Genomic DNA, 24,419 nt, shown 5'->3' with positions numbered 1-24,419 from the left:
AATGAATGTGCAGTTTAATGATGGAGGTACTCTTGGCAAACAAGGCAGTGAGTGGTCTGCTCATTCATTAATGTCTTCTTGTCACTAGTCAGTGAAGGGAAAAGCTTCCTTGGATAAGGTCTAGAGTGCAATCCTCCTCCTCACTCCTACATCATAAGATCATTGTCCTTCCTTGACACCCATTGACACCTTGTGCTATGGTTCCTGTAACTGTGGAAATCTCTAAGACCAGAGGCCTGCAAAGTACAGTCTTATTCTTGTAAGTACGTGGCTCCCCCTGGTGATCAAAAGGCAGAATAAGCCTGTGAAATAGATGTGTAATCCAGTGGACTAAGACCCAACTTGCCTAAGGGTTTTGGAGTGCACCTGAAGCAATTCAAAAGTCCTATGAATGGACAAGCCCTCATGGTATTTAAATGTCTTAACGTTAACATCATCCTTGTCCCACCAAGGGACTGGCTGCCTAGGGCAGAGACAAGTGAGTCAGCTGAATTGAAGAAAATTAATGTACAGTAGTCCTTTGTTCTGTCACAAGAGGGGCACCACAGTTGGGAGGTAAGTCCTCAGCAGAGTTCCTAGACCTTCGGGAGGATGTTGCTCCGTCACAGCCCCAGCGTGGATCAAGGCATGGATGCACAGTTGGCATCATGAGCCGTATTTTGACTGAGCGGATGTCAAAGTGATGTTTATTTTTTGACCTTTTTGGATAGTCACATTCAGAGATTGTCCAGAGAGCTCAGTCTCTCAGCTGGGAAGGCAGGAGGAAAAAAGCAGTGGGGTTAGGAGCTTCCCCACCCCCCTTTTTTCTTTTCTTTATACATCTATCTTCTTGAGATTATTAAAAACACAAATTTTAAAAGAGAAGATGAATATCAGTAAAGCCACAAAACAAGAAGTTTAATTTCTTTAAATAGCCATACTTTCTCCATTCCCTTATCAGTTGTAGGCCATTGTAAAAGATAAGTCCTAGAGCCTGCCTAGAGGTTCTCTCAGGACTGCAACAGAAAAAGTAACAAAAATAACTGAAAAAAGATACTTGCTGGTATTTACACAGACTTTTTGGTCAGGAGGATTTTTCAAGGACTCCTGCAGTGAGCTAGCTGAAGACCTGGGTTTGCTTTGCTTGGATATTGCTACAGTGCTGGCACCACAGGCTCAGGAAAGGCCAGGTGCTGGTGGGTTTCAGGGACTCAGAGCCTGCCTAGGATCTGGAAAGACACCTGTCCGCTGAAGCCAGTGGGCTAGTCTCCACTGCCCAGCTTCTCAGAGCTGAATCAGCCAGAAGCATTGGGGTCCAGATGACTTTGCCATGAAGGGACTGGTGGATAGTCTGTTGTCTGATTCAATAAAGTATGTATTTGCAGAACTGTTCATATTACCCTATCACAGGAAAGCTAGCACATTATCTTACTGCTTCTATAGAAAGTTTTCTTAAGAACCACAGATGGGAAGTTCCTCAATGCTCTGATAGCACCTCAGCTAGAGTCACTGCAGTGTCTTCATAGAGAAGGACATGAAGCTGGGTAGTGGTGGTGCACACCCTTGATCCCAGCACTTGGGAGGCAGACACAGGCAGATCTCAAGTTTGAGGCCAGCCTGGTGTACAGATCGAGTTCCAGGACAGCCAGATCTGTTATAGAGAAACTGTCTGGAGAAAACCAACAACACAACAAGAGCCTGGTATAAGTCCCTTAACTTCTTGATTAGTTCCATGCCTATCAAGGGAAGTAGGCAAGGGTCAAACCCGCCTGTGTGCAGGGGCCTGCACTTCCAGCTAGACTGGCTTTAAGAGCTGCAATAGGCAGAGCTCCAACAGATAGGCAGAACCAAAGATCTGGGAGCCTACCATCTGGAAGGGATATGCCTAAAAGGAAGCCAGCAGAAAATAGAATCACTGGTGTTTGAAGAAGGTAAGTGTGTGTCAAGTCAGAACATTGTGATTGTTATTTCAAGTGTGTCTTGTCCTTGTGTTATGGCTCTGTCACAAGCTGGCCTTGGCTCCCACCCGGGACCTCTAGAAGATGCTAGTGTCCAGGCCACACCTCTGCCCTTAGAGCACAAGGTTCAGAAACCCCAGGAACTCTGCGCCAGGCTTCAGCTCTCCTTCCCCTTTCCCTCTGGGTATGATGGTAGCCTCTGTCAGCCGAGATATCAAGGACAGTCTTCACCATCTAGCACTGAGTACACTTCACTCCTCTCGTGCTCTGCTGAGTCAGTTCACTCCTCACTGGGAGGGACACCTACCTGGTCCTAAGGAAGCGTGGCCACTGAGCCTTCCATCTGTGGTTTGTCATCTGTTCGTGATTGTTCTCACTTGGTTACAGGCTCTCCCTCTCTGCCAGATAAGTACCGACATGCCCGGGAAATGATGTTGCTGTTGCCTACACATCGGGACCGCCCAAGCAGTGCCATGTATCCAGCAGCCATCCTAGAGAATGGACAGGTAGCAGACCTAGCCTGACTGACTGTCCTCTGCTACAAGTGTGTTGGCTTGGGCTCCTTCATTGCATTTGCTAAACCTTTGCACAGTCTTGCATGCCTCCCTCATTCTTCTGTAAGAAGGCTGTTGGATTGTGACTCCTGTTTTGAGGAGGACAGTGAATCTGAGGGCCAGAAATCAAGGCAGTGCAGGTATGAGGCAACAGGGTTGAGACTAGACTTGCTTGGGTATCTATCCAAACCTCTGGCCAGCTTTCTGGACTACTCATTCCCCATTGCTCTGGCATAAGAGGTTGGCTTTTATAACATCTTGAGAAAGCTGTAGTGAGCAATGGTATGAAGATGTCTGTGTGACTTGCTAAGGTTGCCCCTAAAACCTAGTTCTACAGACACCCTGCTTGGACCAGCAAGTAACACTTGACCCTGTGCAGTTTGCCCCTGCCTTTCTATTCCAAGCCCATAACTGCCCTAGGCCTAAAGTGCCAGGAGTTTCTCAGTGGCACCTCTCTGCCAGCAGAGGTCAGATCTGATGGGAGGAGCCGTTCAGCAGAGCAATGTACCTGCCAGACTACAGGTTTGGCTGCTGCTTTCTCTCCCCTTAGTGGCTGGATCTGGGTGGGGCTCTCCAAGAGTTAAGACCTATCAGTGCTCGGGAGGCAGACAGGGAATTTAAACCTTTCTGTCAGTGGTCTCTCTGGCAAACAGAAAGATGTGACAGTAAAATAATGGAAGGCACCTATGTCCTGCACAAGACAACCTGGGTGATGTCTCAAGTATCCATGGAAATGCTTGGATCCAAATATACCTGGACTGTTGCAACAGACTTCCTAGGGCTGGTGTGGAGCTCTTGGCACATCTCAGCATGAGCCCTCTTACTGCTTTGATATCCTCATGTGAGCTTAGGCCGTCCTGCCTCCTGTCTCCCACAATGTAGTTGGCTGTTTTCACACTCTGATATTTTTCTCCTTCCCTCAGCCACCAAACTTCCAGCGGGCCCTGTTCCAGCAAGTAGTTGGAGCCTGTAAACCCTGCAGTGACCCCAATCTGTCTATGGCTGAAAAAGGTACTTTCCCCACTCTAGGAACTCTCTCATGTGTGTCCCATCTTGAGTGTCTGACTCTTTTTCATGAGTTACAAACTGTCCAGCCCTGAGCCACAACCCAATGCCCAGGTCTGTCTACCTAGACATAGTGCTAACCAGTTCCTTGGTTCACTGTTTAGACCACACCTGGCATGGATCCTGTTTGTCTATCTGTATATCTCCCTCTCTCCAGGGCCGCCCTCATAGAGGCCCAACTGCCATCTGCCTTGAGGTATTCATTGTAACTCAGGCTGCTGTGGGCATCACTCCCTCAGGTTCTTCCTGCTGGCTTCTAGAATTTAGTACCTAATGCTCCCTTTGGGGCGTCAGAAACTCCTTGGAGCTCAGAACGGACTGTGGCCAATGAAATCCCCAAAAGAATGGAAAAGATATACTACAGTGAATTTCCCAAAAGTAAGTTCCCGCATGGAAAGCTCTGAGTGCTTCAGTCAAGTACAGTCATTCCTTAGCCACTCTGGCCAGTGACTACTGGGTCCATCTGTGCAACACCATGCAATTGAGAAACTCCCTAAAGCTGCAGCTGTTCAAATGCTGACACGTTACCTTGTGCTCCTCAGGCTGACATAAGAACCAGCATCTAACCTTTATGACCTTGAGCTGAAGCCCCAGACACCTGAATTTGTTTTAGTACAGCAATACCTAAATGGGGACCAGGCTGAGCTTGTCTGCCAACTAGAACCTAGCCCCATAGTTCTCTCCTCTCCTCCATCTGTTGTGCTCGGTGCCTGTTCACTTCCTAGCAGTCTAGTGTGTTGTCCCTTATCCCCCTCAGACCCTGTCCCTTCATCCTGTTGTCATTGCACCTGCTCACCAAGTGCTGTCTGCTGTCCCTGCTGCCATTGCTTCCTCTCAATTATCATAGAAGACAAAGTGTGTCCGTTTTAAGGGGTCAAACACTAGGTCCAAATCCTTGGTTCCTAGTGAGCATTAGTGCCAGATGCTCAGCCACAAAGAGCCTACTGAAGATGCCTTCCTAACCTCAAGGCCGCACATCCCAAGAAAGTGGCTTCTTGGATTTCTGCACCAATGACCTAAAAACAATGGGCCTTTTTGGCCTAGGAGGCCAGAACCCACAATGGGTTTTCTTCACCTCAGATGCAGCTCAATCTCAAAACTAGCCAAGAGTAACACAGCTCAGACCAGGTCAGACCAGGATGCCACATCAGCTGGATACAGAAGAGCTTCAGGCCTCAAGCCATACTGCAGTAAGGAGCTGGACATGACCACCCTAGGTATATGAGGGAAGGTGTCTCCAAATAAAAGCTGAGCCCAGAGCTATCACATCCAAACCACAAGGTTAACACTTAGTGCCAGTAAATTAGACAGTTTCCCATTAGTAATACCTAGGCCAGAGTAACTCCCAGGTCCCTGTCCTAGGTCCTCTTAGAAACCTACCTCTCACCTGTAGGTTTTTTCTTTGGCAGTCACTCCCAGACAAGTCTGCCCTCTAGCCAGGGACTGGGCACTGGAGACTTCAGGCTAATGCTGTAGATCTGTTAATGCTGATACATGACAGGACACAGTGGGTATTGCTCTTCTACTAGGATAAATCATTCTCTTGGCCACTCCACATGGCGAAGGTCCACTGACCTCACTGCAGATTTATGGCTTCTGGTTGACATGGGATGACTCACTCAGACACCATCTTAAATACATCCTTCCTGTCATTCTTCCCCACAGTGTTCCTGACCTCAAACTCCTTTGGACTCTTGGGGTAACCTTTTGCAACCTGCAGTTCTTTCAGGAGTTAGGGACACAGCTGCGGTTAGATTGTCAGGTCCTTTTGGGGAAGCTTCAGAGTCATCTCTAAGCTGCTGCTTCCCTGAGATCTGTGGCTTTCATTGTAAGTATCATCCCTTGTTCTGGGGGAAGAGAGAACTTGGGTGCTCAGAACCAAGAAGCGCCTGCAGTATCCTGGAGAACCTGGAAGAGGGAGCACCATCTGATGCTTAGCAGATTCAGAGTTCCTTCTTGCAAGTAGCAGCTCAGTGGCCACTCATCAGATTCAGATGGCCTCCTTTCTGCTGTTAGCTATCAATACATCATGAGCTTAAGCAGTTCTTATAACTGAAGTTTGACGTGTGCTGTGCTGCAAGCACATGCTCATCCCTGAGCAGAGAGAAGGAAAATGATGTCATCCATGGAATGCCATGGGCCCAGCACTTAGGACCATATCCTACTCAAAGACCACACTCCAGCTCTTTCTAGAGGCTCCCAACTCCTATCAGACCTTGGAATTCGCCATTGAATGTCTGGGCCAAGAAAGCTCGAATTTTGGATATCTTGAACTCCCTCTAGGTACCACTGCCTTAAAATAGTGCCCATACCAAACACCTGGACTATGTAGGCTGCCTTTCCAAAAAGTGCCATCATGCCGAGCAGTGGTGGTGGCACACGCCTTTAATCCCAGCACTTGGGAGGCAGAGGCAGGCGGATTTCTGAATTTGAGGCCAGCCTGGTCTATAGAGTGAGTTCCAGGACATCCAGGGCTACACAGAGAAACCTTGTCTCGAAAAAGCCAAAAAAAAAAAAAAAAAAAGTGGGGGCCATCAGAACAAGGCTTCTGAACAGAAGATACCTTCTCTTGCTTGCTTGTTCTCTGGAAAGAACCAATTAAACCTGCTCCACATTTCTCTTTCTGCAGTGGCCCAACCCCCAAATCACAAAATCTTTCCACTGTTCCTCTCCCCTTTTACAAAGATCTGTCGCCCAGCTGTAGCCAAGAGCCAGTACTGAGGTGCTGGACTGCTTTGTCTGGGGCCCATTCTGTTCTGCATCCCAGGCTCAATCCTGCTTTTCACCAGGGCATGAGCAGTGCAAGAGCCTTGATCTAACTTCACTTGAGAAGAGCGCTTTGTCCTGTGCTCTTTCTGTGGTCTTAGCTGGCATGCTCTCCTTCCTGTGGCCTTCTGGTTTTTCTTCTCCTGACAGATCCCAGAGAATGCAGATGTGTAGTTTCTATTGCACTTTCTCTCAGTGTGCCTTGTCCTAAACACCCTTCAGAAATCAGCTTGCTCTTGCCATCATAGGTAACTTCAATCTCTGGCCAGTTATCTCTCTTTGCCTTGCTTGGCCAATTTTCACCTGTAGTGCCTGCCTGAATGCCACTTGTGTGCTGGCTACACAGAGCACACCTAGAGAAGCTTCAGGCTGTAGGGCAGCTCCTCCAAGTGGGAAGTTTAAGAAGTAACCTCCGTTCACTTCATCTCTTTCCACCCTTCAGCGGTGCCAGCAGCCCCCAGCAGCTGGAGCCTGGATAGCGGAGCCCAAGAGGCCCAGCCCTTCCTGTCTGCCCTCATGGGCCACATCATGGTCCCCCCAGTGCCTCCCCGAAGCCTGCTGCATGGTAAGCGGGTCCCCTAAGTAGTTTTTGGTCTCCAACTCTGATCAAGGGCTAGATCAATAGTTATCTAGACCATCTCAGCAAGGAAAAAGCATCCACACCACAGAGAGCAGCCTACTGAATCTTGAGGCCAACACAGTTTCTGAGTCCTACAAGCTAACTTAGGCCATCCCAGCTAGGGCGGCTGAAGACAACAAAATCAACTATGCTAGATACAGCACTCACCAACCTGCCATCAAGCAGCCAACGGATTAGGACTCCTCCTGCCTGGACCTGCTGTTTCACGGGCTCGGAAGCACTCATCTTTCCTGGCCTCCTGTGTGAAATGTGATTATTTTACCCCCGCAACCTGTATTTTGCAGCCTGTCAGTATAAAGAAAGGTTTTCTGTGGCCTTCAATGCTGAGATGTTCTCAGGAGACTTTTCCACACCTGCCCAGTGCCCAGCAAGGTGATGCTGCTGTGCAGCTTGTGCAAGGGTCCCTGGCTGAGCTCTGGTTCTATTCCCTTTACAGGTCATTACTCCCTACACTTCGACGCCTTCCACCACCCTCTGGGTGATACCCCCCCGGCCCTCCCTGCCCGGACACTGCGCAAGGTAATGTACTGAAGCAACTGTCCCACCGCCTCATCTGCTGTAGAGTCACCCCTGGGGCCTACAAGAGGAACCTGAACCCTCCCCTGCTCCTCTGTCCTGAGAGCCTAAGCTGGCAGAAGCTGGGGTTGGCCAGAGCCACACTAGAGCTGCGGGTGACCCGTGCATCCTGCAACAAATGCAATGAGGACAGGGAGACCAGAGGGTCTGTGAACAACCCATGGCAACAGAGTATGTGTGTAATGAGCACCGAGAAACTTCGGGGCTCTCTGCCAATACCACAGGCTCTCAACACACTGTAGTCCAGTAGTTAAATAAATGTCCCTGTGATGGGTTATAGAGTTTATAATACTAGTGTCAAGTGAAAATGAGAAATATCAGGCGCTAGAGTTTTATAAAAATTTCAAGAAGTAAAATTTAAATCCTGTTAGCTTAATTTTTCTGAAAATGGGAAAAGATTGAGTCTGTGACCAATTTTAGCATCAGAATAGCATTCATTTGATGTATGGCACACCAAGGTTCCTTCTTTAGCATCAGAATAGCATTCATTTGATGTATGGCACACCAAGGTTCCTTCTGCCTGATGGCCCAGCCCTTCTGTGAGTAACTCAGACCACACCCAACCTGGGACTTCGACCCAGTTGCATCAGTGCCCATCAGCCAGGGCAGGGGCATTTATTGGCTCTCAGACATCATAGTGATGCTGGAGCTCTGCTAGCTTGCTTTTGTGGGGGAGATACCTAAGGGGTCATTGCTGAAGAAACAGACATGAAGCTGATGAGACTTTAAAATTCATTGATAAGCTGACTCTTGGTCTCCCACATGGCAGGCCAGTCCACCTGTCTAGAGAGGGGTTCTAACTTACCCACCCTTTCCTTCGCACAGTCTCCTCTCCACCCCATCCCAGCCTCCCCTACAAGCCCCCAATCGGGCCTGGATGGCAGCAACTCCACGCTGTCTGGCAGCGCCAGTAGCGGTGTATCCTCCTTAAGTGAGAGTAACTTTGGGCATTCCTCAGAGGCCCCACCTCGAACAGACACCATGGACTCCATGCCAAGCCAGGCCTGGAATGGCGACGAAGACCTTGAGCCGCCCTACCTCCCTGTCCACTACAGCCTCTCTGAGTCTGCTGTCCTTGATGCCATCAAGTCCCAGCCATGCAGGAGCCACTCAGCCCCAGGGTGTGTCCTCCCTCAGGACCCCATGGACCCACCTGCGCTGCCACCCAAGCCCTATCACCCCCGCCTGCCAGCCCTAGAGCATGATGAGGGTGTGCTACTGCGGGAGGAGGCTGAGAGGCCAAGGGGCCTGCACCGCAAGGCCTCCCTGCCTCCTGGAAGTGTCAAGGAGGAGCAGGCCCGCCTGGCCTGGGAGCACGGCCGAGGGGAACAGTGAGGAGCAGAGAGGCAGCTGCACCACCACCGTCCATGAGCAGCTTGCCCAGGCACTCCAGGTCTGAGAAGCAAGTCCCTCCCAGGGAGCTAGAGGCTTGGCACTCAGGAGAAAACCACCAGAGTCTCTGTTCTACTGCCGTGAACTCATGTTTCGCCATGTTCAGAGGCCACAGCAGCATGACGGGTTGTGGCTTCTTTCATTTTTCTTTTCGTTTCCATTTTTTCTGGGTTTTTCTTTATGCAGTAGTTGCTTTCTTCCTCCTGCAGTTCCAGACCACATGGAGCTATATGGAAATATTGCACAGACATAATTGCTTTGCAGCATTGCAGAGTCCAGGAGTAGGAGCCCAGGCCCTTCCTCCAGGGTAGAGATTTGAAGAATGGAAATTGCACTAGGGGCCTCTTCCTTTGCTGTATGGACAGAAGCATTCTTGATTGCATTCAGGGATTGCAAGGACCACATGGACTACATGTCACAAGTGGACAGAGGGGCCACAAGCCGTTTTGCACAAATGCTTGCCCACCTGCCCACTCTTCCTCCTAGGAGTGTGCAAGAGAGGGGCTGGTCAGGCACATGGTGACCTAACTGCATGCCCAGGGCATACTGCCAGGCTTCCATGGGCCGGGCTGGTCTCTTAGCCCACTTGGACGTTATTCATCACTTTTATTTTGGACCTTTCACTCCTTTCCGCTCAAAACACCTCATGATCTGCAGAAGCCTCCGTGGCTCGAAATGGACTTGAAATGGATTATCTCTCGTCCTGGGGCTTGACTGAAATGAAGCTAGAAGGGCTTTCACTTCTGCAGTGAGTTAGGCCCCTTCCTTGGATTAGAAAGAGCTGGTGTGAGAGTGAGGCTGGAGTGTGGCAGGAGCCAGAGAACCTTTTGCTTTCCCAGGTGGCCCCCAAATGCCTGCCGCTTAGAGCCTGAATCAGGGATTTTCAGCACTACCTCTGAGCCTTGGGGTTGGCTGCCCAGCCTGGCTTCCAGGCCCTGAGGATGTGTGGTCAGGTTCAGCAAGCTCCTGGGTTTAAAAATATATAAATAAATAAATGGTGGGAGGAAACTTCTCCTTTTGGAGGCAGAGAGCCACACAGGTAAAACTGTTATCTTCCAAGCAGCCAAGTACTGAGCCCTCCACTCCAAACCCATAGGGACCGCCCACCACTCAGGGTTCAGGACAGGCAGAAGGGCAGTTTTTCAAACCTCCCCAGTCTGTTAGGCAGGGCACAGTGGTGACTTTATAGGGAATTCTTTCATGTCAGGGCACTGACATTACTCTTGGTATTATGGTGGGGGTATGGTAATATTTCACCAGGGTGCTTCTAAGTTACTTTTTAAAATGACTTGTCTTGAGGCAATTGTTTTCCTTTTATTTGCTTACATTCCCATCAGTGATGGCCATAAAACTGCCTTCTCCTTGATGAGAAGGTATGTTGCTCCCGTTTTCTTAACTTGTTGGCCTTCTGGCCTGCTATGGCCAAGTTCTGGCCCCAGCTGCTTATCCCTTCTCCACAATTCTTTCCAAACAGAAAAACCCACAGTGTTTTTCTCTTAGAAACAAGTTTAATAGAACTGCCAGCAAATAACCTATAGAAAAAGAAAGAAGGCCCATTTCCGTTCACAGTATGTTGGGGCCCAGGTACCAACAGTGTAGGGCTTTCTGATAGCCTCAGGATCACTCAGGCAGAGTGGAGACTGTTGAGGGTGTAGGTAGGCCAATCCAATAGCCCCAGCTCCAAGGACACACACACCTGTTCCTGAGCCCAGACTCACTGGTAAGCTTGTTTCTGGACCGTCTGGGTTCACAGGTATGAGGGTCAAAGTCTAGCTTGCAATGTGATTCTTAGGTAGGGCAGCTTTAGGTTTGTTTCCAGGCACGTCTGAACCTCAGTCCACGGAGGCAGCCAGTCATCACATGCAGACATCTCCCTTCTCCACTTGATGGCACAGGAGGTAGGGAGGGGAATGTAGGGTTAAGTTCCTTGACCTTGCTTTATGCAAAGTGAAATATATTTGTGTTACTTCTCTCCATTTTCCCTAACTGGATGAAATGGACCTATTCTGAATACTTTTTATTGAAAAACCAGCCAGTGTGAGGGAAATGGGAGGTCAGAGATCAGAATCCTTTGAAAAGATTGTGAAATACTGATTTTCATTCTTTAAAGCGTATTTGTAAATACCTATTTGAATGCTGTGTATTTGTACAGGAATTTGAGCAAAAAAATGTATAGAGTGTGTCTAATTGGTAATAAGCCCTATAAATGTGTTTTTAACCTCTGGCATTCTGTGCTTATTTAAAACAAGAAAACTTCTAACCATTTCTTTTGTGTATTCATGTCTAAAGAAAAACTGACTTAAAATGATCTTACCTGTACCAGAAAGTTAAAGAAAAAAATTTGTGCCAGTGTCCCAAGAGGCATTTTACTGTATATATTGTGGTAGCATGTTATAAATCCAACAAAAAATGTGACTTTTAGATGTAAATATATGGCAACTGACTCCCCCCCACCCCCATCCCTTGACTGCTGTGATGTGAATTAAAGATAAATACCTGATATTGATCCACTGATTTCACTGAATGGGAGCATAAATGCCCCTCTCAAACCCTTGTCGCCGGGCTCCAAGCCCTTTTAGCTCCAGATACTTTTCTGCACTTAGTCGGCCGCTCTCCATATTCCGCCTTCCTGGGCGAGTGGCCAAAGCCCTTGCACTTAGCATTAGGGCAGTCCAGGCGGTAATGTCTCCAGTTCCCATCCTCGTGTCTCCAAGAGTGGAGAACAAAACCTCCCAAGATCCCATGGCCTCCATTTGGAAGCTAGACCAACGCCTCTGCTCACAGCCTTGCCGCGAGGTCCTCAGAGGCCCAGGACGGGAGCCAACTAGGGAGACCTAGAGCCTTTCGTTTAAGAGGTTCTGCCGTCCGACCCAGGATAAAGCGGGGTCTGAGCAGCCAGCGAATCAAAGTGGACGCTCCCCATGATTGGCTCGCCAATCCACGTGGTAGTTCAAAACAAGGAACCGCTTCTGATCCTTCCTCCAGCCGCCCATCCTACTGGCTATAGGGTGGCGCCAGAAACGCTGCTCTACGAGTCCGGGCGTCGGGAGGAGTGGGTGTGGAGCCAAGACCCGGTATTCGGGTCGAGTCAATAGATTGAGAGGGTTCCGGGTAAGCAGCCAAAGCAGCTGCCCTTACCCAACATGGCGGCCCGTGCACCTTCTCCCCCGCACCCCTATGGACCGCCCAGGCTCAATCAGCAACCGACAACTGTCTAGGTCCCAGACAGCAGCAGCCAATGAGGGAGGGTAGCGTGGAGCCGCCGGTCTGGGCTCCTGGGCACGTGGACCAATGAGAATGCAGCATATGGGTGGGCGCGGGGACCACACACCAATGGGAAGCTCAGGTTTCTGTTCCAGCCCACTAGGCGGAGCACCGCGCCGGGTGCGGTTCATTCGCGCGGCGGCGGCGGCGGTGGAGACGGCTGAGGAGGATGTGGGCTACGCGCGGGCTGGCGGTAGCGCTGGCCCTGAGCGTGCTGCCTGACAGCCGGGCGCTGCGGCCAGGCGACTGTGAAGGTGCGGGGGACCGGATGGGGGCGGCCTGGCGGCGCTAAACCCAAGGAAAGCGAGAGGGTGGGAGCGACGGCCCGTCCCGGGGCTCCGCTGGAGAAAGGGCCTCACTTATTTCCCGGGCCTAGAGACGTTGACCCATTTAAGGGAACGCGTCGGTTCAGTCGCCTTGATAACTTGGCCGGAAGCCCACATCCCGGGAGTTTTTGTCTTTTCCCATCACTTTAGAGATTACAGGAAGGCATCCTGTGGGCCGCAACCGTCTCGGTGGCAATACTAAGCTGCACTTGGGGGTTCGATGTATTTGGAATAAGGAGCATTTTGATCATTTGCTTCAGCCTTCAATCTGTCCCTTATGAGGTCACAGTGAGTTCCCTCAAGGACACGTGTCCACTCTCGGCTTAAACTTGAAAAGAGCAGAGAGGGTTGTGTGTGGGTCACTTGGGTAATGTTCATTCCCAGCATGCACTGGGTACAAGGACCCCAGCAACCTAAGGGTTCTGTGCACTTCTGAGTACCCGAATAAAAAAAAAAACTTAATCCCTTCTAGCAAAACTGCTGACAGAGTTTTTTCCAGGGGAAATGGAGACTAATAATTACTTACCATCACCTCCCTCTTTTCCAGTTTGTATTTCTTATCTGGGAAGATTTTACCAGGACCTCAAAGACAGAGATGTCACATTTTCACCAGCCACTATTGAAGAAGAACTTATAAAGTTTTGCCGTGAAGCAAGAGGCAAAGAGAATCGGTTGGTAAGTAGCTGGTGACCAGGCTCGTGGGCACTGTCCACTTCGTGATGGGACTTGTGTATATACTAATGTGAGGTTTAAGTGTTTTTATCCTCTATTTATTAAACATCTGCTATAAGCTGAATATTGGTAAGACCAGGAGAGAAAATGACAGGCAGCTGCAAGGCAGTGATGCCAGATGCCATGAAGGAAATAAGCTGGGAGAGTTGGCGGGTGGGGGCTGTGAGAGAAAGTAGTCCTGGGTATCTACCTCCGAGGACAGGGAGTCAGGGAGGAGGAGTGAGCACACTCCGGCGATGGGAGTGCCCAAAGGCCAGGAAGAATTTGGTGTGATTGGAACCAGAAGTAGTTGGCTAGGTGCCCCGAGATGGCCAGGGCCAAGTCAAGGTCAAGGACCCTGGTGGAGCATCAGCCTCTGTTGTAGCTTTAATTTCCATGGTAGTCTCTCATCGGAACTCTAACGCTGCAGCTGAGCATCTATCAAGTGCCTCGGGCCTGGGACAGCTAGATCTGGGCAGGCTAACAAACGGAAGCCTTGGCAAAGAGAGGTCTTCAAGGCAGTTGTCTGGAGCTGGAGAGTTGGTTATGAATGTGTGCTGCTCTTGTGGAGGATCTGAGTTCCGTTCCCAGCATCCGCAGCACCCTGCACTGCAGCTCCAGGAACCTGATGCCTTCTGGCCTCTGACACGTGCTCTCCTGCGTGCAGATGTTTTTCAAGGCTTTCATTTGGTTCTGTTTTGTTTTTTGCTGCAGTGCTACTACATTGGAGCCACAGATGACGCTGCCACCAAGATCATCAATGAAGTGTCGAAGCCCCTGGCCCACCATATCCCTGTGGAAAAGATCTGTGAGAAGCTGAAGAAGAAAGACAGCCAGATCTGTGAGCTAAAATATGGTGAGTGTGACTGGGACCGTGTGCCTTCTGCCATCTCTGCATACCCTTTCTGGGCTTAACTTTCTAGCCAGAGGAGTCATCAAAAGCGGGTTTGTAGCATAAAGGATGGTTCTCTGTGCTGCAGGGAACAGCCTTCCGCATCGAGCATAGGTGGAGGTCAGAGGGTGACTTAGCATACTTTGAAGGATGAGGATTGACCCAGAGGCCATCTGATAGAGCAGTACAGATAGAGATTATAGATAGTGGTGGAGTACATAGGAGGTCAAGTTGGACAGAGCCTTAGGGGGAAATTTGGCTTTTAGTCTAAGTAAACTTGGGAGCTTCAGAAGTTTTTGAGCAGAGAAGTGATGTGGTGGGAACTTGAGTTCAACAGTCATGGCTCTAAACCCCAGGCGTGACAGTTACAGCATCACCATGGCAGAGCCCATCTGGTTGCACAGAATCCTAGTCTCAAGAAGAGCCAGGCCTCTCCTATAAAGTTTAAACAGTGCCAGTGTTTACTGCACTAATGTTCGGGAATCTTGTACTTGTGTGAATTTGATTTGGTATCCTGGTTGGTTCTGGTGTTGGTTTGTTTGGGTCACGTGGGTCTGACTCTGGTGCCTCTTGGGGAGGCTGGGGGTGTGTCTGCTCTGCCCAGCCTGGAGCTGTCCTTTGTGCTGGCATGTAGGAAGTCCTTGGGGAACTGGAGCTATGTTCCTCCTCAGAACCACGTGGGCTGTCTGCACTGTGTGTCCTATGGTGGCTACTGACAGCCTGAGGTGGCCTTCCTGGTGAAGACTGTCATTTCAATCTTGGGCACAGTATGCATTTGTCTCCCCGGCCGCACGTAGGGCTGGACATCCTAAGGATGGTTTGACGTGCAGCACAGTTGGGCCTGCAGCCTCTCCTGCCCAGCCATTTACTCTCCTGCTCTCCCTGCAGACAAGCAGATTGACCTGAGCACAGTGGACCTGAAGAAGCTCCGGGTGAAAGAGCTGAAGAAGATCCTGGACGACTGGGGGGAGATGTGCAAAGGCTGTGCAGAAAAGTCTGACTATATCCGGAAGATAAATGAACTGATGCCTAAATACGCCCCCAAGGCAGCCAGCGCACGAACTGATCTGTAGTCTGCCCAATTCCTGCTGCACCTGAAGGGGAAAAAGCAGTTTATCTGTCTCTTCCCCAAACAACCATTTTGTAATTTATTTTTTAAGCGGGCTCCTGACAATGAGATGTGAACCTGGAGCTTTCCTAGTGATGCTGGCTCTGCAGTTCCCTCTTGCCCATCCCCGAGTGGGGACAATTTACTTCCTTCTTTGATGGTTTACTCTAGGACTTCAAAGTTTGTCTGGGGTTTTTTTATTAAAAAGAAATTGTCTTTGGAGAGTTGAGCTGGCACAGTATTCTGTCCTATAGATTACTGGTTTATCTTTCCAGTCTGAAAAGATCCCTCAGCCTGCCAGTGCTGAGGGCATGAAACTCCCATAACAGGACTTAAGAGCTTGGGCAGTTAATGTCTTGTGGGTTTGGGCTTCTGGGTGTCTGGTACTTCAGCCTGGTAAGGTTAGACTTGACCCCTGACCCCCACCCCCATCCAATCCAGTAGCAGGGGCTGAAGATGGGCCAGTTCCTGAGCTGATGTTAAGTCTAAAGGACATTTACATTTGGCTCAGCCTATGCAAAACAAGGAGAACTTTGTGCACTGAGTGCAGGTGGTCAGACCCATAGCATATCTTTACCCCGCCTGGTACGTACGTTATTCATTCATCGGGGTTCCAGTCTAGCATCAGAACAAGGACCCTTGCTTACCTAGGTTTTTGGCAAGGTTGGCAGGAATCGGTTTACAAAGAAGCAGTGTGAGCTGGTTGCAGTGGAAGGCCTGAAGGAGTTGTGTGCACTGTGGTTTTCAGTCGCTCCCTTTGCTGGCACTTGTGAACTGTGCCTCAGTGGGGAAACTGCTCCTGCTGCCTCCAGAGATAATGAGAAAGGAGCAACTGCTAAGAAGTTATGTTTTCCAAAAGGCTCGTCCTAGCTCTCTTCTTGTGTGGTCCCCAAGTTCACTTTGCATCCGCAGGGCTTACATGAAGCCCTCTGCCGTTTCTTCCAAGTTCCTCCTGCACTTTCTCCTCCTGCTGGTTGCTTTCTGCTTATGGGAGGAGGGAAGAGCTGGGTGCGTTCTTCAACATCCTACAGATGCATCAATGATCCAGCAACCGTCTGTGGAGAGCCTAGGGGCCTTTGAGTACTCTTGCCGGTACTTCACCTCATCTCCTGGACGTGGCCAGGATACTGGCCAGCAATCTGTCAACTTGGCAAGAAGTGATAATGGCATTACCTGCTCTTTTACCCTTGGCTCCGCAACCCCACCTTCCCAGCCTCCTGTCCGCCCAGACACCTACAGCAGAAATTTGGACCCAGTGGCACCAAGATGCCTGTCTGTAGGTTGCAAACGCATTCTAGTTGCTGTACCTGGACCCGGGGAGGTCTCACCTGTGTCTATCAGGACAGTGCCTGAAGAATTCGAATGCATAAGATGCTCGGATGTGGGTCCTAGACAGGATGTAGGCATCCTTGTGTCTGTCTTCAAGGGGGCCAACTCTGGTCCTAATCAGAAAACTCCATGGAAGGGAATAGAATTTCTTCAACCTAGTGGCAGGTTGGAGTGGGACGCGCAACCCTTGGCTTCCGGCCAAGCGGCCACACCTGCTCCGGTGGGCGTGGCCCCGAGGCCGAAAAAGGTAGGCAGACCCGGAGTAGCAAGCAAGCCCTGGAGCACAAAGCGAAAGCGCAGCCGCGGCCTGCCGAGCTCCGGAGGGAATCTGCGCGCGGCCCAGGAACCGGGTGCCTGGGCTCCGGCAGCCACGCGGCGGCGCCAAAGCTCGCAGGGCAGGCCGCTTCCTCTGGTTGCCAAGATGTCACGTGGTGCGGGGCCGCGGAGCTCCGTGATAGGCGGCGAGCGAAACTCTCGTCCCGCCCACCTCGGTCACGTGGCGCGACCGGCGCAGCTTGATAACGCAGCGCCCGGCCCCTCGGCGCCGCTCCCGCCCCGCCCCGCCGCCGCCGCCGCGCCGAGTCCTTTTGTCCAAGATGGCGGCGCCGGGGGCGCTGCCTCCTGGGCCGCCGCCGCCGCCGCTCTGAGGGACCCGCGGGCCGCCCGCCCGCCCGCCGAACCGGCGCGATGAAGCGGCAGAGCGAGCGAGACTCCAGCCCGAGCGGGCGTGGCTCGTCATCGTCCGCCAAGCGGCCGCGGGAGCGCGAACGAGAGGCAGAGGCGGGCGGGCGGCGGGCAGCGCACAAGGCCTCCGGCGGCACCAAGCACCCGGTCCCGGCGCGGGCTCGCGACAAGCCCCGCGGCAGCGGCGGAGGCGGCGGGCATCGCGACGGGCGCGCTGCCGGGGATGCGAATCACCGGGCGAGCGGCGGGCGCTCCTCGGGCGCGCCCGGAGGCGGGGGACGCACCGGCAAGGCCTCCGGGGACCCGGGTGCTGGCGGCGCGTCGCCCCGCGCATCTCCACTCCCGCCGCCCCCGCCGCCCCCCGGGGCGGAACCCGCGGGTCCCGGCTCCACCGCGGCTCCGGAGTACAAGACTCTCCTCATCAGCAGCCTGAGCCCCGCGCTGCCGGCCGAGCACTTGGAGGACCGGCTCTTCCACCAGTTCAAGCGGTTCGGGGAGATCAGCCTGCGCCTGTCACACACCCCGGAGCTCGGCCGCGTGGCCTACGTGAACTTCCGGCACCCACAGGACGCGCGGGAGGCTCGCCAGCACGCCTTGGCCCGGCAGCTGCTGCTCTACGATCGCCCGCTCAAGGTGGAGCCGGTGTACCTGCGCGGCGGCGGGAGCAGCCGGCGCAGTAGCAGCAGTAGCGCCGCCGCCTCCACGCCGCCCCCCGGGCCTCCCGCGCCCGCCGACCCCCTGGGCTATCTGCCCCTGCACGGTGGCTACCAGTACAAGCAGCGCTCGCTGTCTCCGGTAGCCGCCCCGCCCCTGCGGGAGCCCCGCGCGCGGCACGCCGCCGCAGCCTTCGCCCTGGATGCCGCTGCCGCGGCGGCCGTGGGACTGTCTCGAGAACGAGCCCTGGACTATTACGGGCTGTACGACGACCGCGGCCGCCCGTACGGCTACCAGGCCGTGTGCGAGGAAGACCTGATGCCGGAGGATGATCAGAGAGCCACTCGGAACCTCTTCATCGGCAACCTGGACCACAGTGTTTCTGAGGTGGAGCTTCGACGGGCCTTCGAGAAGTACGGCATCATCGAGGAGGTGGTCATCAAGAGGCCTGCCCGCGGCCAGGGTGGTGCCTATGCCTTCCTCAAGTTTCAGAACCTGGACATGGCACACAGGGCGAAGGTGGCTATGTCTGGCCGGGTGATTGGCAGAAACCCCATAAAGATAGGCTACGGCAAGGCTAACCCCACCACCCGCCTCTGGGTGGGTGGTCTCGGACCTAACACCTCGCTGGCGGCCCTGGCCAGGGAATTTGATCGCTTCGGGAGCATTCGGACCATCGATCACGTCAAAGGAGACAGCTTTGCCTACATCCAGTACGAGAGCCTGGACGCAGCCCAGGCTGCCTGTGCTAAAATGAGGGGCTTCCCCCTGGGTGGTCCAGATCGCAGGCTCCGAGTGGATTTTGCCAAAGCCGAGGAGACTCGCTATCCCCAGCAGTACCAGCCCTCACCTCTCCCTGTGCACTACGAGCTGCTCACTGACGGATATACCCGGCATCGGAACTTGGATGCTGACCTTAGGGTGCGGGATAGGACCCCTCCACACCTTCTGTATTCAGACCGAGACCGGACCTTTTTGGAAGGGGACTGGACCAGCCTCAGTAAAAGTTCAGACCGCAGAAACAGCCTGGAGGGCTATAGCCGCACAGTTCGCAGCCGGAGTGGTGAGCGCTGGGGGGGTGATGGGGACCGGAGCATAGCTAAGCCCTGGGAAGAGAGACGCAAGCGGAGGAGCCTCTCCAGTGACCGTGGGAGGACAACTCACTCCCCTTACGAGGAACGCAGCAGGACCAAGGGTGGGGGGCAGCAGTCTGAGCGAGGCTCGGATCGCACCCCTGAGCGTAGCCGGAAGGAGAACCACGCCAGTGAAGGGACCAAGGAGTCAGGCAGCAACTCCCTCAGCAACAGCAGACATGGTGCTGAGGAGAGGAGCCACCATCACCACCACCATGAGGCTCCAGACTCTTCCCATGGGAAAAAGACTAGAGAGAGTGAACGCAATCATCGGACCACTGAGGCAGAGCCCAAGACTCTTGAAGAGCCAAAACATGAGACCAAAAAGCTAAAGAGTCTGTCAGAATATGCCCAGACACTGCAGCTGGCTTGGAATGGGCTTCTGGTGTTGAAAAACAGCTGCTTTCCGACATCTATGCACATCCTCGAGGGGGACCAGGGAGTTATCAGTGGCCTCCTCAAAGACCATCCTTCTGGCAGCAAGCTCACCCAGCTCAAGATTGCCCAGCGCCTTCGACTGGATCAGCCCAAGCTGGACGAGGTCACCCGGCGAATCAAGCAGGGGAGCCCTAACGGCTATGCTGTGCTCCTGGCCATCCAGTCAACCCCCAGCGGGCCTGGCGCCGAGGGCATGCCCGTAGTGGAGCCAGGCCTACAGAGGCGGCTTCTCAGGAACCTAGTCTCCTACTTGAAACAGAAGCAGGCTGCAGGGGTGATCAGCTTGCCGGTGGGTGGGTCTAAGGGCAGAGACAACACAGGCATGCTCTATGCCTTCCCGCCCTGCGACTTTTCACAGCAGTACCTCCAGTCAGCGCTGCGGACATTGGGCAAGTTAGAGGAAGAACACATGGTGATAGTTATAGTAAGGGACACCGCCTAGCCCGCACCTGTGCTTTCCAGCTGTGTTTGTGTCACAGAAGCAGTTATTTTAAAAATCTGCTCTTTACCTACCTACCTTCTCCCTTGGTTTGAATTCTCTGCTGGGTTTTTGTGGTTCATTTGGTGGCATCCTGTCTACTGCTAAAACTAAATTCTTAGATTTGGGGGGAATTTTTGTTTTTTTATAAGACGAAACTTATGTTTCCCGTGTATGAGATTCTGTCTGCTGTATTCTGTAATTTTTTATATTTTATTTTATTTTTTTGACTAACTGTATGGAAAATTGTCAGTAAAGCCTTTGTCAGAGGATGAATTTTTAATCCTGCCAGAGTCCTGGTTTAATCAGGTTTTTTCGTAAAGAATAGAAGGCTTCACTCAGAGCATGCCGTATGTCATGTTTTTGTCACCACTACTTCTAAAAGTTGTGCTGTGCTGGTCCTGCGCAGCTCTTTGTGCTATCGGGGCCCTACTCACACTTGTCAATCTTAGCTGCTGGCCAGCAGGCTTACAAGGCATGGTCCCTGTTACACTACCCGAAAGCTGAGCCCGCTCAGAGGAAAGGCCTGGGCCTAAGACCTGTGCCAACAGCTACAGGTAGTTTTGTTGTTTTTCCCTGCCCTAAGTGTGTGCTTTAGTTTGGGCTATGGCTGTTGGACAGAGCACCCAATTATTATAATTAACAGAGCCTGTTTGACGGAGGGTAGTTTTCAGTTGTGTAGTCTTGCATTTGGGGGGAGGAACAGTGCAATATTGATGCAAACGGCCATGGGCATGACGTGCCCAGGCTCCCCCTGGTTCCGTCTTTTAGTCTTACTGTGTAGTTTAGGGTCTTCCCTATCTGCCTGACTGCCAGGGGTCTTGGGGGTAAGATGTTGGCAGGCAGGGTAAGCGGCAGCCAGACTTGCTAACTCTTCAATGTGCTTCCTTCGCTCTCAGGGCTGTGTCAGAGCGGCCTGTGCTGCAGTCAGACTTCAAGCTTTGTGGCAAACAGACCCCCAACTACACTGCTCAGTCTGCAAGGGAGTCAGTGCCAGGAAGATGCCCTTGATGAGTGACATAGTGTTCCGTGTTGTGACCCAGACCTGAGGTAAGGAAATAGAACTCATTTGTGAGAAAGAAGTCACAGTTGTAATGGAATAGAGCCCAAATCCACATCAGCTCTGGTATGAAGGAACCAGACTGACAAGTCCTATGTCTGGGATGGGAAAGTGACCCGAGGGAGCTAGGCCTTTGTAGTCTCAAGTAGAAAGCCAGATCAGGCAACAACGGTTGTCACCACAGATCACAATCAGGCTCAAAATGTGGCAGCTTGGTAGTCCAAGCCAGTCAGGCTGAGGAGAATGGAACCCTAGTTAGAGGTTCTAGCTAGGCCAGTGTTTCGCGTCTGGCCTACCCTGAGCCAGCACCTGTGACCCCTGGGCTCTGAGATGGACCTTGAAAGTTGTATGGAGTTCAGGGACAGAAATGTAAGAGACTGGACAAGAACAGGGAATTTCCACTCACTGGGCTTTGGCTGGTATTCATGAGAAAGTAAAGGCTCTAAAGCAGTGGCTTTCCACCTGTGGGTGACAACCCATTTGGCAAACCTCTACCCTCCAAAATATCTGCATTACAATTTGTAACAGTAGCAAAATGACAGTTATGAAGTAGCAACAAAATAACACTATGGTTGGGGTAAGCACAACATGAGGAAGTGTATTAAAGGGTTGCAGCATTAGGAAGGCTGAGAACCACTTCTCTAAAGCATGAACATGAGTGTTTATCTACCTATGTATGGGGCCACTTTCTCTGGGGCTTGGAGCAAGTCAGTCGACCTGCTATACTAAACTACTTCAGTTCTTTGTCATATCCGCAGAAACCAGAGCTCATCCTGACAGACTGCTGCAGTTTTTCTTTACAGATCCTGAACAGTGAACAGCATCACACAACAGTTGTTGTAGCACAGCTGGGTCCCTGTAACAAAGCAGGTTTCACCCAGGTACCCTTCCCAGGCCTAACCAGGTCACTTTATTAACCCCTTTGGAAAAGGGTACCCTTTGGCTCTGGCGATCTTAGTGAAGTTTTAGTTTCTTAGTGAAGGACCACACCCACTGTAACCTCCTCCCTTGGGCCATCTTACCCACTTCCTTTTAGTCCTTAAGATGTTAACAGGTTCTGTGGCCTCTCAGTCAGCCCTGCTAGCACTAGAGAAGGTGGGTCAGGTGGCCAAGGCCTTGTTTGATCATGACATTGTCTCCAGTGAGAAAGCTGACACCAGGTACCCAGTGCCTGAGATGTTGCATCAAGGCAAAAAACATGAGCAGAGAAAACCCCCTAATTGGTAGGTTTCATAGCCTGTCTTCTTAAGTGACCCGGGTTGTGAACCCTAGGAAGAACATGGAAGGTGGATGTTTTCTTCTAGCCTCATGAGGCACATTCCTAAGGGAGTGTTGTCAAGTCAACCAAAATTGTGCTTTCCTATTATATGTGCTCATCTCTACCTTGGGAGGCCTGTGCTGCTCCCAGGAGCTTCTGGCAGAGCTGCAGCGCAGGGTTTTTACTGTTTTCTCTTCAGCTGCATCCAGGAGCAGCCATCAGCCTTCTTCTACTGGCTGGTGTCAGCTAACTATTTAATGCCATGGCATGAAGCAAATGAGCGGCTGAGCCTTGGCTTGCTTAAAGGACCAGGATGTACTTCTTTGGTACTGGGTCACTTCGGTGTAACAGGTTGTGTTCTTGGTGTAAGAGGCTCTCCCTACCCCTGGAGAGTTTTCACTCTGTTACTTGTTTACTATGTAACCAGTGCACCCTTCTCTCAGCAAAAGGAGAAGTGTTTCTGTGGCTGTGATGCCTATGTAACAAACAGAAGCTACAATTTGGGCAAAATCAGAGAAAAAAATTAACTTTGTATTTATTTTGGGAAGGAGAGAGGCAGGATGAGCAAAGCATGAGCCCCTGATGCTTTGTCAGCTTTAAACCTTGCCAGTTTTTCTCCAAATCCAGCCTGACCAAGCCTCAAAGTACCCCTGAACTGTTAGGACTGAAAAGCTGTCCAAGTTCCCCCTAATCTCAGACAAGGGGTAGCCAGAATGCTCCTTAAAAGTCCCACACATGGGAGTAGAGATGTACCCCCATCTCTTCTGCCCCCTTGTTATCCTCACAAAGCCTTCAGCAACTTCAGGCCAGGCTCAAGTGATGGTGTCCTGGGGGTTTGCTGTGGGAGGCTGTGTTCTCTCACTGTGGAGGTAGGGCTCTGCTTTCCTTACCCGTCCTCTGAGGTCTGGCCAGAACTGAGAGGAGGAAGGGGAAATCCCACTTTAGTAAAAGAAAACAAGGAAAGGCCATAAACAAAGACAGACTTGTAGTTTATTTTGTAATTTTTTTTAAATAAATACACTTTACATTAAAGAAAAAGACCTTTGATTTGTAATTTCCACATTGGGGAGAAAGGGAAAGGGGGGAAAAAAAAGGCTTGAAAAACTGAATCACAAAGAGGAAAGAGAGGGAGTGAATTTATACCCCTAAAGTTCTCTCAACTCCACAAAACCAGGGTCCACACGACTGACTCCCTGGCCACCGAGGCAGGGAGTTAGGCATTCCCAGTGCTCAGGCCATGCCGCCCATTCCCGCTCTGGCACAAAGGAAAACAAATTAACTTGACAGCATATGAGGCAACAAAACAGGTTAAAAATCATATATTATATTTATAATAAAATATTCTTAATCCTTATCAATTTATGAAACCACGATTTTCCTCTTCATTTAAATACGTATGTAAAAATGCCTCTATATGTTCTTTAGACATCATTTTCTTCCAAAGAAAATGAAGTGCGGGGGAGTAGGAAACTGGTGGATAAGTTCAGACCCTCGTTAGAAATGCCTGGTACTTTTTTTTTTCTTTTTAAGTTTTATAAAAAACTATTTCTTGTTCTTTTAAGTAAAGAACATTATACAAAGAAAATATATTGTGAAATACCCAGAGACATGTTTGTTTTTTCCCTTGAGGAAAGCTATGCCCTTCCTAGGAGGAGGGGGACACAAACTAGGGCCTAGTCCCTGTAGCTCTGTGTGTGTGTGTGTGTGTGTGTGTGTGTGGTGTCACTGTTGTTCTTAGAAGGGCCCTCAGATTCCAGGGAGACTTTAAATCATAGTCCTCTGAATGCAGGGCATACAGTTCCTTAACTGACAGCCCTGGGAGGCAGCAAAGGGCAGGTGTTCTGAATTCACTCAGTTTCTCTCGCCTGCCAAGATTCTCTTCCAAGTAGGAATGGCACATCACTCATTCAGAGATAAGATGATGTCATCTTCCAAATCAGAGTTGTCCGAGCTGTCTGCTGAAAGGTAAGAGAAGGGAGAGACGATTATGTGCTAGGATTGTAGGAAACTCCTACATTCAACACACTTATGCCTGAGCAGGGTTAATTACCACTTTCCAGAAAGTAGAAAACACATCAATTAACTCCTTGGAGCTTGACTCCAGAGAATTCGCCTGTTGCTGGCAACAGTGGCCACCCCTGGGATCTCTGGCTC

At 51.2% G+C, this 24,419-nt stretch overlaps 4 protein-coding genes across 7 annotated transcripts in view; 3 read left to right on the top strand and 1 right to left on the bottom strand.

Annotated features, from left to right (window-relative positions):
• Dock3 (dedicator of cytokinesis 3) overlaps positions 1-11,155 on the top strand; it is a 285,914-nt gene extending 274,759 nt beyond the window's left edge. Inside the window, exons 50-53 of the mRNA XM_021171370.2 lie at positions 2,325-2,443; positions 3,415-3,502; positions 7,399-7,481; positions 8,364-11,155. Coding sequence (XP_021027029.1) covers positions 2,325-2,443; positions 3,415-3,502; positions 7,399-7,481; positions 8,364-8,873 — 800 coding nt within the window. The 3' untranslated portion in view covers positions 8,874-11,155. The remainder of the gene's footprint in view (positions 1-2,324; positions 2,444-3,414; positions 3,503-7,398; positions 7,482-8,363) is intronic.
• Positions 11,156-12,304: 1,149 nt separating this feature from the next.
• Positions 12,305-15,460, top strand: Manf (mesencephalic astrocyte derived neurotrophic factor). Its single transcript, XM_021172095.2, has 4 exons — positions 12,305-12,448; positions 13,068-13,195; positions 13,946-14,087; positions 15,012-15,460. The coding sequence occupies exons 1-4, from the start codon at positions 12,364-12,366 to the stop codon at positions 15,194-15,196; spliced, it is 540 nt and encodes a 179-aa protein (XP_021027754.1). The 5' UTR covers positions 12,305-12,363; the 3' UTR covers positions 15,197-15,460.
• A 1,680-nt stretch (positions 15,461-17,140) lies between these two features.
• Positions 17,141-23,297, top strand: Rbm15b (RNA binding motif protein 15B). The gene has a single exon (XM_021173035.2). The coding sequence runs from the start codon at positions 17,248-17,250 to the stop codon at positions 19,909-19,911; it is 2,664 nt and encodes an 887-aa protein (XP_021028694.1). The 5' UTR covers positions 17,141-17,247; the 3' UTR covers positions 19,912-23,297.
• The window catches only part of Dcaf1 (DDB1 and CUL4 associated factor 1), a 66,273-nt gene continuing 65,095 nt past the window's right edge, over positions 23,242-24,419 (bottom strand). For 3 of the 4 annotated variants that reach the window (XM_021173030.1, XM_021173033.2, XM_021173034.2), the window contains exon 24: positions 23,242-24,223. In XM_021173030.1, the coding sequence (XP_021028689.1) occupies positions 24,165-24,223 (59 nt within the window). In that variant the 3' untranslated portion in view covers positions 23,242-24,164. The remainder of the gene's footprint in view (positions 24,224-24,419) is intronic. The other variant, XM_021173031.1, reaches the window with a different exon arrangement.

Source organism: Mus caroli, chromosome 9, assembly GCF_900094665.2.
Source record: "Mus caroli chromosome 9, CAROLI_EIJ_v1.1, whole genome shotgun sequence".
NCBI classification, from domain to species: Eukaryota; Metazoa; Chordata; class Mammalia; order Rodentia; family Muridae; genus Mus; species Mus caroli.
The sequence above is the reverse complement of the archived record's forward strand: the minus strand, read 5'-3'. Positions and strand labels throughout refer to the sequence as shown.

Excerpts from the sequence above, each read along its gene's own strand:
- Manf (XM_021172095.2), top strand. The coding sequence starts at position 12,364 with ATGTGGGCTACGCGCGGGCTGGCGGTAGCGCTGGCCCTGAGCGTGCTG. Across the intron at positions 13,196-13,945 it reads GAGGCAAAGAGAATCGGTTG|TGCTACTACATTGGAGCCAC; the intron begins GTAAGTAGCTGG and ends TTTTTGCTGCAG. Across the intron at positions 14,088-15,011 it reads GATCTGTGAGCTAAAATATG|ACAAGCAGATTGACCTGAGC; the intron begins GTGAGTGTGACT and ends CTCTCCCTGCAG.
- Rbm15b (XM_021173035.2), top strand. The coding sequence starts at position 17,248 with ATGAAGCGGCAGAGCGAGCGAGACTCCAGCCCGAGCGGGCGTGGCTCG.